This window comes from Falco naumanni, chromosome 8 (genome assembly GCF_017639655.2).
Source record: "Falco naumanni isolate bFalNau1 chromosome 8, bFalNau1.pat, whole genome shotgun sequence".
NCBI lineage: Eukaryota > Metazoa > Chordata > Aves > Falconiformes > Falconidae > Falco > Falco naumanni.
The window spans coordinates 35,368,047-35,381,358 of record NC_054061.1 but is presented as its reverse complement, the minus strand read 5'-3'; the positions used below and the strand labels follow the sequence as shown (position 1 = coordinate 35,381,358).

The 13,312-nt window shown below is 42.5% G+C and overlaps 1 protein-coding gene across 3 annotated transcripts in view; it reads right to left on the bottom strand.

The window, feature by feature from the left end:
* Positions 1 to 13,312, bottom strand: part of TFCP2L1 (transcription factor CP2 like 1) — a 37,360-nt gene that overhangs the window by 10,276 nt on the left and 13,772 nt on the right. For 2 of the 3 annotated variants that reach the window (XM_040603076.1, XM_040603078.1), the window contains 10 exons: positions 8,477 to 8,553; positions 6,802 to 6,907; positions 6,422 to 6,528; positions 5,683 to 5,835; positions 4,684 to 4,794; positions 2,892 to 2,983; positions 1,592 to 1,642; positions 1,428 to 1,476; positions 1,238 to 1,331; positions 261 to 351 (listed from right to left, as the gene is read on the bottom strand). In XM_040603076.1, coding sequence (XP_040459010.1) covers positions 261 to 351; positions 1,238 to 1,331; positions 1,428 to 1,476; positions 1,592 to 1,642; positions 2,892 to 2,983; positions 4,684 to 4,794; positions 5,683 to 5,835; positions 6,422 to 6,528; positions 6,802 to 6,907; positions 8,477 to 8,553 — 931 coding nt within the window. The remainder of the gene's footprint in view (positions 1 to 260; positions 352 to 1,237; positions 1,332 to 1,427; positions 1,477 to 1,591; positions 1,643 to 2,891; positions 2,984 to 4,683; positions 4,795 to 5,682; positions 5,836 to 6,421; positions 6,529 to 6,801; positions 6,908 to 8,476; positions 8,554 to 13,312) is intronic. The other variant, XM_040603077.1, reaches the window with a different exon arrangement.

The following is a 13,312-nucleotide window of genomic DNA, read 5'->3' as shown; positions in this document are numbered from 1 at the left end:
GTGTCTCATGCGAAGTGGATGGAAGCTATCAGCTGGTGGCAAATACAGCACTGGAGATCCACATTATGATGCTTCCTCTCAGCAACATTTCTGAGCTGTGCTTGGATTTGATCTCCAGCCTCTGAGATGACCTCTTAAGTGTTAAAAAGGAAGTCTAAACGCTACAGCTCCAGGATTAACTTCTAGTTAACACTAAAATTACCAAGGGATGCTGCCATAACAACAACAACAAAAAAAAATAGGAAGGAAGAAGTACAAACCTTCCTTTGATTGCATTAAAGAGCCGAATTCCATCAGCAGGCCCACAGATTTGAACAAAATCTTCTTTGGACATCTTCAGTAAGTCAGCACCTACATATTTCAAATTGATTTTTTTTCAGAAGTTAAGCAAATCTTAGCTTCCAAATTGTGGGTATGGGCAGCAGGAAAGGGCAGAGGGAGAGAATCGATAAAGCTCAGACAGATTTGCCCAGTGAAGTTGCAAATTCATAGAGGTGTACACTGCAAATCAATCTTTGTGAAACAGAAAGCTAGAAGCTGCCAAAAGAGTAGTGCTACACTGGAAGGTATTCTAGCTAACTTGGAGACAAGTCAGATATTTAACATTGGCCCTTAAATGGCCCAATTTGCTTTAACAGCCATGTTACCAGGTTATTTAATCATGTTGCAACTCAGAGAGGCTCCTCAAGGTTTCAACGTCTTTAACAATTCCCCTTTCCACCACCTTACTGCTGTGTACAACTACCTAATGGGAAGGCACCGTGAAGACAGAGCTGCAGGTGGAGTCAGATGCTTCTCAAAGATGCACAGGGACAGGATGAAAGGCAACAGGCAGGAGATGGAAGATGGGAAACACTGATTAGGTATAAGGCAAAAGGTTTTTCACTGTGAGTAATCAAATTTTTGAAGAGGTCACTTGGAGAGATTGAGGAAGTTCCAGCTTTGGAGATACTCAAATGCAACTGCACAAGGCTCTGGACTTGCTTCATTAAATGCAATCCCCTGCTTGAAGTCAGGTCCTCTCCATCTTAATTTATTCTGTTCCATCTTTAATTATTCTATATTTCTACAGACTGTTTTGGCAAATGCTAACTAACGTAAGAACAAAAGAACAGCCACACTGGATCAGACCAGTGATCCCATCAACAGTGGCTAGCAGCAGATGCTATTGGTAAGAAGCATAAGCTGCACTTACAAAAGAGAATAAAGACAAAATAATTGGACTGTTTAAACTCACCCGAAAAACTTGAGAAGAGTCTACAGAATGGAGAGAACCTATTACGATGAAGCCACTGCTGGGCATCTTGAATAGAAGCAGAAGGAAGGAGATGCTACATTGCAAAAAGAATAAGAAGGTCTTGAAATGAACTGTTCACCAGTGTCCTAAAAAAGAAAAGCACCACATTAACATGATCTCAAGTACTTACATCATTGCTGGGAGGCAGGAGCTCCACTTGGTGGGTTGGAGAACTGTTGCTAAAAAAGATTATATAAAGTTGGAAGAGAAAAAAAACATTATTTTAAATTTTACATTGCAGTGTTCATCCTCTTCCCCCTCCTCCATTTGACTCAACTGTCACAAGTTACATACCAACTGGGCTGGCTTTTTTCTCTATCAGATTGTAAAAAAGGCGTCCAAAATCTGGACCAAGAAAAGAAAAGAAGAAAAAAAACACTCTACTTGAGCCTTTTGTTGGAAAGTTGAGGTCCTACTCAACACTGCGAGAAAATCTCAGTTTAGTGACCTCATTCAAGCTTTTCCATACAGGTGACCCACTTATATGACACCAAAGCAAAGAAGTTGTGACCTACAGGGTGACTGAACTCAAAGTTTCTATGATCCAGAAGTCCCCCAACTAAATCCACTGTCTAATAATGATTCTTCACAAAAATTGAATAAGGACCTTGTAATTCAACTCTGGTGTTATCTTAAACATGGTAAATTGAAATTTAACTATATTACACAAAACCACATTTCTACTAAATCCTCCTAAAATATAGAGGGGACTTCAACACGTCAAGGATTTTCCCTAAGAGTTAATAATCTACCACTGGAGGAAAACGCTTGACAGATCTCTCTACTAACACCAATTTTTGTCATTTCAGTGTTTGTCGTTATTCACAGGCTGAGGTCACTCATTGAAAATTTGCAATACAACATTGATTAATTAATAAGCTGTATGGGAAGGCAACAAGGCTGCCTAGAGTCTTCGAGGAGGAAAAGAAAGGCCTGCACCAATTCCATGGGGAAAGTATGTTGCAGGGAGGACTCAGAAGCACCGAGGGACCCTGCTGTGTGCTTCTGTCATCAGCTATCATCTTGGGTGTTTCAGGACCACTAAAATTCTTCCTTTATGATGGTTATATTAATGAATTAAACACGCCTCCTGTTAGTCCTTTGTTCTCAAACAGATTCTCAAAACCCAGGCCGTTTTGCCCGACAGGATTTCTTTACATCCCCTTCAACCGGGAATCCAGCACCCCAAACTCCCTCAAGACAGAAAGGAAGGAAGGAATACCAACTCTGGAGAGGTAGTGAAGGCTAAAAGCCTCTCACACTTTTGTTAGAAGATACTGGGAACTGCTGCTACAGGGCATGCCGTGTTCTCTGACCTCCATAAAAGAAGAAGAGAGGAAATTCATGGCAAGAATTGACCTGGTGTCACCTCCTAGCCACCACGTAAGCAGCGGACATACAAACAGTACTCTGTGTTACAGGGAATTCCTGGATGGAAGGTCTTAAAAGGCTTTGTGGGAAATATTTTCCCCTTTCTAGGAAGGGTGGTCCTCGACCTCTTCTTCCAGGGTATGAAACACATGGACACACCAAACATATGCACACAAAGGCTACCATATCAACAGGAAAGATAAAGCATTTATTTGTTACATACCCATCTCCAAGGTTGAAGCTGTTGGGAGAGCTGTTGTAGCTTGGAGATGGAGCATTGTTCATTTGATAAGGCACATCTGGCCAGGGAGAGCACTGTTGGAAGAAAGGCATCGGGAATACTTTCATAAGGATGGAAATAAAGGATTTGATTCTCCCCTCATACCACAGTCATGCTGTTGCCACACCACTAACTTCAGCTCATCACCCCTGCTGGGAGGAGGAGACGAGCCATGGATTTTCTACACTGCTCTCCAAGCGGGCTGTCAGGGGGCCAGATTGATTCCAGTTGTGCATTCCACATTTCTCCCATTTCACAAAGCCTGTCCCCAAATAACACTGGGCCAAAGTGTGCACAGCTGTAAGTCAGAGCAACGCCAGTAAGTCAACTCAGACTGAAGGCAGCAATGATACAGAAATACCCCTGGTCTCAATTATAAATCCCTAATTAAATCCAGGCAAGAGTGACAAATACGCTCCAGTGGCATTGCTTCAGGTTTATACCAGTGAAAGAGCAGAATCTGAACCAGCCTGCTAAAACCCCTGGCTATTAGTCAAAGAGCTCGAGTTATAAATGGGTATTACATGGAGAAAATTTAAGATAGACAGACACAAAACTACTAAAAGCCTTCACAAATATAGGTCAAACTCTGTATTCCATCACAGTACTGTAAAACCAGAGTAACCCAGCTAGAATTGGTGACTGTTCTGAATTTAAGCCACTGTAATCAGTAGAAGAAATCTAGCCCTGTGGAACCCCCTGCCATCGAGGGCTCAAGAATACAGTCTGTAGTATCCTTGTTTGCAATGATAAAAGGAAGACAAGTGTAGCTTTAGAGTGTTATCATCTCCACAAGCCCTAGCAAATATTTAACTCTTTGGCAACCCACATTTCCCCATGCAATATGTCAAAGTGCACCAGAGCTCACAGGGAGAGTTCGGGATCTGCCAACTCAGTAGAATTAGGTCTGTGTACACAAAAGCCTTGTTAAAAACCACCACACTGAATTAGAAAACATGATGGTCGCTCCTGACAACGTGAGGAAAACCGAGTGGGAGGGACTGGATCTCACAAGCAAGAAGTTCATTTAAATTAAGAAAACCCCCTCATTCCAGCAAGCCATTTCAAGAAAACAAGAACTAAATCAAGTGACAAGACATTCCCACAGGGATACAGAACAGCACTTCTAGACCACTGTCTTAAGTCCTGTTGCTCAGTAATTCTGCAGCCTAGGATAAACTTATGTATACATCTTGGTAACGTCAGGGAGGGGTAGAAACACATACATCTCTAACCAGATGCACCAGAATATAAGACATTGAAAATATTCCTAGAGTACAAGCCAGAAGCTTCTCAGATCTTGCATGTGATAGTAGCTTCATAGGCACATTCACAGAAAAACAGATTAATAATTTAATCAGAAATCTTATTCATCTGTTCAAGTGTCCCATCTCCAGCATGAGCTTTTGACAGACAGTTCTGAAGAAAATACCTCATACAACTGGCACCTCAGTGCCATGACAAGTACCCAAGAGCAGAGCAGAAAGAGAAAATGTTTCTTTCAAAGCTAGGCTGTTAAGGGACGGTTTATAGCCTGAAACATAAGAAACATGGACATTTTTTATAGACTTCAGCAGTGAGAAACACTTTGTAATTTCACTCTGCTCCCAATTCCAATCAAATCTGGGCATATGTGTCTCTACAAGAGAATCTACAGTGCTCAATAAGACCGCATTTAATCTCAAATCTATATCCCAACATGCTGAAGTAGTACAATGTGTCTAAAACGCTTTACCTCTGTGAGAATAGTTGTCTCATAGGAAGGCTGATACTTCTCCTTCTCTTGGGTGGTCTTCTTCTCCATTTTTTCCCTGTCAGTCTTCTGTTTTCTGTCTGCTCCTTTAGGCTATAAGCACAAGCACAAGCTTTCCCTTATGCCAAGTATTACAAGTTTGGAGACAGAGGCCAAGAGATATTTTTTTTTTCCTAATCTGCTCACAAGTCTCCATAAGATTTATGGGGACTCTACATAAGGAACAAGATCAGATCTGCATTCTCTAGACAAAAAAATTAGACAAGCATCTCTACTGTTTCTAAAACATCCCTCATTAATGCCTGTTGCAATTCCAAAATATGCTGACCACAGCCCTGAGATTGGATACCAACTATTTCAGACCGTAAGGCCCATGCACCTCAACTGGTACTTGTACCATTTCTCCAGAAACAGGAAAGACACTGCTCACAGGAGCAAAACTGGAGCAGCAGATCCTTTGAGATAGCAGGCCTATGAAAAGCTTGTTGTTGAGTGGCTACAGTTCTGCGAAGCCCAGACTAGGAGCTACAGAGATGCTTTCTCTCTGAATCTTTCTCTCCTCCAGGTAGCATGGAGAGGAACGCTGCTACAATAAAAAAGAGGGTATTTGAGATCTTCAAGATGTACTCTCGTTCATGAAGGACTGAAAGAAACTGGAGATGCCATCATGTCTCCATTGCCTAGGTGCTCCTAGTGGATACAGTGGATACCCTAAATAGCTCAGTATTTGTAGAGTGTTCAAGGCACAATGGACTAGTGTAAGTCTTGGTGCAGCACTTGGGTCATCTGATTTTAACTAGAATTGCTGTGTAGCTCAGTGTTTAGGTCACTTTGTGTGCAAGAGTCCTGTTCAAGATCTTGAGCATACTTGGTTAAAAGTCTGTTCTTCTACTCTGCTATTACATCACTCCTACAAAATTTACAAACTGCATATTTCTGAGTCTTAATCTAGTTGATGACAAAGCCAAAACTACCTCATACCTTGAACACTTTGATCTGGCAGCTTGCAGAATGCAAGTGTTCTGTGTATTCACCATTTTCGTTCTGCTTAAAGGTGTCGATTTGCACCCGGAAGGGCACCCCTTTCTCTCCTCCATGCTTCCGTGGAGTAAATTCTGTGCTGATGCAATGTACCTGGCAAAACAAAAGCTGTGCTTATCTCTGGAAGCTGTGCAAATCTGAATTTCAGGTTTTGTTTGAACATGAGGTTTTGGCTCCTTCCAAGAAACTGAGAGAGGCAGAAGAGTTCATACGTTTTCATTTCTGTTCCTCAGGACAAAACAACTAGAAGAACAAGCGGCCCAGAAAGAAACAGGGCATCAGGAAAAGCATCCTTGAACTTAAGCAAATCCCACATACAGATTAAAAACAGATAGTTGGTGTTTGGGATGAGAAATGCTCATGAAAGAAAAACAAGCAAAACTAACAGGTTGTGAACCATTTCCTCCAGACAAAACCCGTGCTTAGAAAGCAACGTGAATTATTTTCTTTTCCAAAAGAAAATTCTAGCTATAGCAGGTAGTACTCCAAAGCTAGCAAGTTGCTAGCAAGCTGGTTTAGCAATTACCCTACAAATTAATTATACATGATTGTCATGTGAGTTTGTGTATTATCATTAGCATCTTTCTCTCTTCTTCATGTCTTGGCTTCCTTAACTCTTCACATCTTTATAAGAGATCTCTCCATTGTGTTTGTCACAAAAATATCACTTCTCTCTTACCTGAATGAATGCTGAGGCTCTCTTTGATGGATCCCACAGAAATTCAACAGTGTTCAACTGGGTTGGGCTGGCCCTGGGATCCAAGATACCAACTGACAGCGGAATATCTGTAGAAGAAAACCCCTAAAATTTTAAAAATATTAAATTGAAGAAGAGAAAGCATTTCCATACAATCACAAGATGTACGTGAAAAGCTAATCCACCAACAATATATCTATTTGGGACCTACAGTGCTAGATCACCTTCCCACCCAAAGACATACAGGATTCCTAAGAGAGTAGGACACAAAAAACCCCCTAAACATAGATGCAAACAGTCCATATATCATTCAGCATCTCATTTCCAAACACCGCACAGGAATCATAATGAAATAGTCTCACCTATATCAAGGATGCGGTCCCCAGGACGACTCCACCTCCAGCCCTCAAGCTGCTGATGCTCTGTGTACTGCAGGCGTCGATCATGGAAAACTACACGAATTATGCTCTGTTAAGAAAAGATAGCAAGATGAACAACGTGATCCAGAGGCCCTTCTCTCGAGATTACTTTGGTTTTCCAGAGTAGAAGCAAAAGCTGTTCTGTTATGTTTCTCACCCCAGTTCAGGAGGAGAGTAGAGGGTCTACCTAAGAGACCCATCACCGTGTTTAATGAATTCCTAAGGGACCCCCGAGTAAGAGAGCAACACACTTTCCCCTTCACAGGGCATTTCTACACTACACTGCATAACGCAGCCCTGTACAGCTTTCTGGGATTTGGTGTGGAAGCACTATAGCAACGTCCACCTAATCTTAGGTGTTGTGCCATGTAAACATCGCTGTACTGCCTCCATACCCAAAAATGGCTCACATGGGGGTAATATTTAATGTGTCTGTACCATGGCCAACCCCAGTATATCCCAGTCTGATTAACAAATGCGAAAGCCAGCTCACCAGTCCCTGCACCGGGGGAGCTGGCATGCCCAGACACCTTGTCAATGGGAATTAAACTTGATTCCAGCCATTAACAGCCAGTCATTGGATTTTCCCCCGTGTGGTTAAACAAGTATAGAATAGGAAAGCTTCTGTAACAGGAGTATTTTCATCTCTGGTCTGCAATGGTGCAGCCACGTCAATAACTGGAGAAAAAAGGCTGGAATAAGGGCAGACAAGTCCAAAGTACTCCTAACTAATATATCCTTTTGCATATTCAGATTGCTACACTTGTGTGAGTTAATGACAACTTACATCCCAGTTTCTCAAGTCCATGCTCCTGCTGGGACTTCCATTTCAAATGAGCGAGAAATTTTTGCCAATGAACCTGAGAAACACCCCAAATCAAACCCTAGCTCCAAGAAGCAAGTAAGCCACAGTGGAAATGCCTGCAAAATTGGAACCCCAAACCACATGCTTCCTGAAATGGGCCAAAAGACAAATTGAGAACTGCCTAAACTTGAATCCAAATTTTGCAACTAGTCCCCACTTCTCAAAAGAAATCCTGAGGCAGAACAGCCAAGAATTGGGGAGAGGAAGGCTTGAAGGTTGGATCCAGAACCAAAGTCTGGACCAAAGTTTTTGAATTTGAACTGTTTTGGGAGTGGGGGAAACCACAAAAAAATCCCCCAAACTAAACGATCAAGTTCTAGATGTTCATAATCATGCCCATTACCAAAGTGAACTGGAGCTATGTAGAATCTGCATGGCAGAATGATATAAACACCAGGATCCTCCATTTGACATGTAACAACCCAGGCACGCTGCTGGGGTTAAGAAGGGAGACAAGTCTGCCTCTCAGCAGTTTTGACCGTGTTCACCTCTGAACTTTGGGATTCCCCCGAATCCAATATTCACAGTGAAACTCTGGGGTCATGATCACAACCAGAATAAAGGTTCCCCTGAAGCCCTGTAAAGCCAAGCCAGATAGTCCCATGAAACTAGCACTCAATGACTCCATCAGCCCGGCTCCCATTAAAAACAATGGCAAAGTATTTTCCATTGTCTCAGTGTGAGCAAGGTCAGGCCCTTCATTAGAGGCTGTATGTAGTAGCAGGAAGAAAAGAAATCTATATTTCTCCTTACCTTTACATATTTTGTGTTTAAATCTTGAAACTCTCCCAATTTCCTATTCTCAAGTAGACGGATTTCATAAGACTGACCTAGAGTTTAAGGAAACATTTCCAAGGTGTTTAATATGTTGTAGCAATGAGAGAGTCATGCTGGCATTTACGTGGCTAATAAAGCATATGTTTGATCAGGGAAAACTCATTTTTTGGTAACATAATGCATTTGCCCCAGTAATCGAGTAGGCACTAAAGCACAGCAGAAATCCAAGGGGAAGGTTTATCTTTTGGCAGCTAAAAGCTCTCAGTTAAGGGCATCGATCCTTTCTGTCTCCCGGGGTGCTACAGTTTTCTGGTCACCTTTCAGAGAGTCAGCAAGAAATTCAGGGCAGTTGTCCCCCCAGGCTATATGGCTCTAACAGCACTGCCTTTGCTTGTACCTTCTGCTGAAGCAATGGTTGTGTGAAGAGCTGCTGGCACAACAGGTCTAGGCACTATTCTGCAGAGGAGGCAACCTGAGCAAACTCTTGCCACCTTCAGTGAGCAGTCAGGCCTGTAAGGTGTTTTGGTGAACCAGAAATAAAAGATTTGTTCCATAAGGCCTTGAACGTGGCTGCCCAGGGCACAAATACCCCTTCAGACATGCACATGAAAACAGCAATGGGTATTACACTGTGTGCAAGGACCAGTGCCGGGAAAGAGAATTCATGCTTCAGCACCACGCCACCCTCAGCGTAAGGAATTAGCCAGTTCAGTAGAATTGGTTTCTGAAATAACACCTCCCTCCAAGGCTGACAGCAGACAAAAGAGAATGATGTCTCAATAGCTTACACATAAATGGCTAAGACACCACGAAAGTTCATCGTATAGGGTCAACTCTTCACAATAAACCTACAGCCGGTGCAGAGGCAGGACAGGATCATTAGGATTAACGGAGCATATGTATACCTCATAGCCGGTTTTTCTTGTTCATCTTGCTATCCTCCCTTTTACTGAAAAATGTACAGGGTATGACAGAGCAGGCACCGAGAAGGAGATCAGTTTGGATTTTCTGGCTCAACCAGTATCTCTGCAGGACCGCCCTGCAGAAAACTGCAAAGCAGATCTATCTCCCTCTAAGCAGTTGCTGCCAGCAGAGACAAAAAAATGCTATATTTCTGGATCTGGATCTAGAAATAGAAGACTTATGACAGCATATGTGTCAGAAGGGCACCGTGTTTCAGGCAGGTTCCCTTTTGGGAATCCTAGCTTTTCCAGTTGCCCACGTGAGTACAGACCCTATCGCTACAGCACCAGGATAATGGTGCTTATTCAGCTGGCTGGCAGGAAAAGAAAAAAAAAGGACAAGAGAGGCCACATTGAAGCCCCAAATGTTTGCACAACACTCCTACTCATGTCAACAGGAGTTCTGCAAACAGGAAACGACCCTTGAATCCAACAAGTGGCTTAGGGCATGGGTAGAGGGGAGAAGAAACCGTATGAAGTACCAAATTAAGCACTGGATGCATGCATAGATCTTAACCCATCTCTTTGCACATAAGCAAACCAAAATGACAACAGTGACCTTCCTTTGAAGGCTGCTGGACAACAGAAGTGGCTTTTGTAAATCACAGTCGTAAAACTGAGGTCTTCCAGAGACTTTCTGATGTTCCCACTGATAGACATTAATATTGTTCACTTGGCAGTCTTCAGAGATATATGCATCTCCCTGCATAATCAATACTGTTGCATTATCATAAAAACATCAGGTTCAGGTTCACAACACTGGTTTTCTCTCATAGAATCATAGGACCATTTAGGTTGGAAAAGACCCTAAAGATCGTTGAGTCTAACCGTTAACTCAGCACTACCGAGTCCACCATTAAACCATGTTCTGAAGCACCACATGGGCTGTACTACGTACCCGTGTATATACCACATGTGTGTATCTCTTGTATGAAGTACTTGGCTGCTCAGTGCCTCACTTTGGGGATAGATTTCACCAGCTATAGGGCAATACAGTTAATTGCCCCAAATTTACACAGCCAAGCACGTCTTGCACTAACAGTTCATTCCCATGCAAAAATAAGGCTAACTGATCATTATAGAAAATTAATCTAGGATTTGAGACCATGAGAGTCCAAGAGGTAGCAAAAAACATCTACAGCTGTATTCAGATGGGGTAGCAGGGACAGAGGCAGAAGTGGCATGAGCTGTGCTACAGAGGAAGGCAATGACAGAACCAGAAGCACTGCCACCCGTTCAGCAAGTATCTTAGGAATGAGCAGGTTTTGGGGACACCTTTGTGCACTGATAAACTCCTAATCTTTGGTCAGCCTGATTTGCTTATTTGTAGTTCCAATGAGGCAACAAAATAACAGGGACAAAAACATCGGCCATGTTCCTGTCAAACTAGGATCTATCACTCAAAAACTCCGCAGCATGCACCTTTCAACCACTTGCATGGGATAGGAACAGTACCACAACCTGGCACCGCACATCTCCTGATGGGAGTGATTCAGTTTGGATGGAGTTCAAAACAGATTCTGCCTACTGGTAAAAAAGAAACTGTAGTGGAGACAGAGTTAATATTAAATGGAAAGCCAAAGAGGGAATAAAATGTTTTCATGAAAGATATATGGGTCATCTGATGTAAGCCCTGGAACTTGGTTTACACCACACAAAAAAAAAAAAAAAAAAAAAAAATCAGTCAAAATGGTCATTTGTGCTAACTGCTTTCCCTTTGACCTCTGAATGTTTAACTCCAGTTACTACACAGAACTGTTATCAAAACAAGGCTGCTCCCAGCCAGGCTTCAGAAAACACACAGTTTATTTCCCTCTCTGTGGAACTCTGTCAGTGACAATTATGTCCTAATTCCTCACAATTCCTTTACGTATAAAAGTTTTGGTATTTATTTTGAAAAATTCATTCTCCCTACAACTTATTCCAGCAAATTCACTGCTTTGCAGCTCATGGCACCCGTAATTCATTGGTATAGCATGGACAGCATTCAGATACTGGTACTTTCATAGCACCAAATTGCTTGGATTATGTTTTTTTCCTTGAAAAATACCTTCCAAATCTTGTTTACCCTATGTTCTCCACCACTGCTACCAGCAAAGCTCCTGAAATGGTGAATTACGATCTCAGCCTTATAATTAGAACAACTGCAGGGGAAAAAAGCCCTAAAGAATCAGTACTTGGATGTTAGAAAACAAGATTCCATTGTAAAATAAAGGGAGTAACAGAGACCTAACCTCAAGAAAGCTGAAGTCCCCCTGGTGTCAACGAGGGCAAAGAAGTCACTCAAGGCTCTGGTACACGGTCATCCATGAATCCTGCATCACTGACTCACCAGCACTAGCAGGCATAAACTGGCAATTTTCTGCTAAAACTAAATCAGTAACAGATCATTCTTACTTGGGTATCAAAATCTGTAAAGAAATGTGGCTGCAAGCGTGACTAAAACAAACTGTATTCCCAGTTGCCAAGACAGACTGCAACTAGCTAAGCCCAAAACAGACAGCTGAAATATGGAGAGCTCCCTATACTGAGTTTTTCCATCTGTCTCAGATGGAAATACATATTAATACAGGTTAGACTACATCTTTCTGAGTCATCTCTTGGTTGTAAAGCTGGGGACAGCAGCAGAGGGTACCAACACTGAGATTCTGCAACGATGTGATTGAACGATCTGACCTTGACCAGGGTCGTATGTGATCCTCAGCTGCCAAGGGTTTAACATTCACGGGGCTCCGATGGAAAGAAAAGCCTGAAGAACACATCTATGGCAATGGAGAGCAGTGGCAGCTTTAGAGCAGCCCCACTTGACCCAGATGACATGCAAGACTGCTGAATGCTAGTCTTAAGCCCAGTGCTCAAGGCCAGCAACTTGCTGAAACCCCTTTCCCTCCGTGCTCTCAACGCTGGCCATAGTGGCACCACAAGTCCAAGGTAGCTTCAAAGCTGGCAGCGAGCTGGGGCTCTGCTCGTACTGTAATATTGGGTGCAGGCATACAAGGGCACCTAAAGCATCCCTGCCACTATGTGCAAGCAAATCGCCAGCATGGCCAAAGCAGCCTCCCGCCTGCCTGGGCGACCCGGTGCTCCCCTTGCACACAGCCTGATGCAACCCTTCTTCCCTACCTCAGGCAGAGAGCAGTACGGTAATAAATTTTTAGAAAACCACAGTAAATTCCTGAGATGCAATTTGTCTCCTGGCTTCACTGAAAGCTTCAGGGGCACCAATAAAAACCTGGGCGGGTGATGATACACTGTAATTTGTATTTTGAACAGACATTCCCTGAGCAACAGCAAATTTATGCAATCTCCTCCTAGGCTAGAGTTTGAGCAACTCTGCTTTACAAACAAGAGTAATATCCAGCAAAGTAGTAACCACCCAGGTCCAGAGAGTTCCTGCTTGGTGATTCTTAAACAATTGCATCTATCTTAAAGAGGATTTATAGACCGTTTACTTTTTAACCTTTTATTGCCTTTGGTAATTAACACACATTAAATGCAGGCATGACCACTTCATTTGGGGACCAAAGGACAAAAAGTCAACAATCTGCTATGGATGAAAAATAATTTAGTTCAACATGGAAATGCTTTCACCTGCTCAAAAGGTGCAAGCCACAACAGCTTAACTGATTTCCATTGCTGGAATTTAGTCAGCCATCAGGAATTTCAGGCAATTTCTGATTATAAAAGGTTATCGTTATTTCAAGCTCAAAGTTACATTTTGTTCAAAGATAATTTGCTACACGGCCACACACAAAACTTGCTTTTTTTTGTTTTGGCATTACGTTTCAAGATTACATTCTGTTTTGGCATTACATACTTGTACTACACATTTTGTGGTTTTCTGCATGAT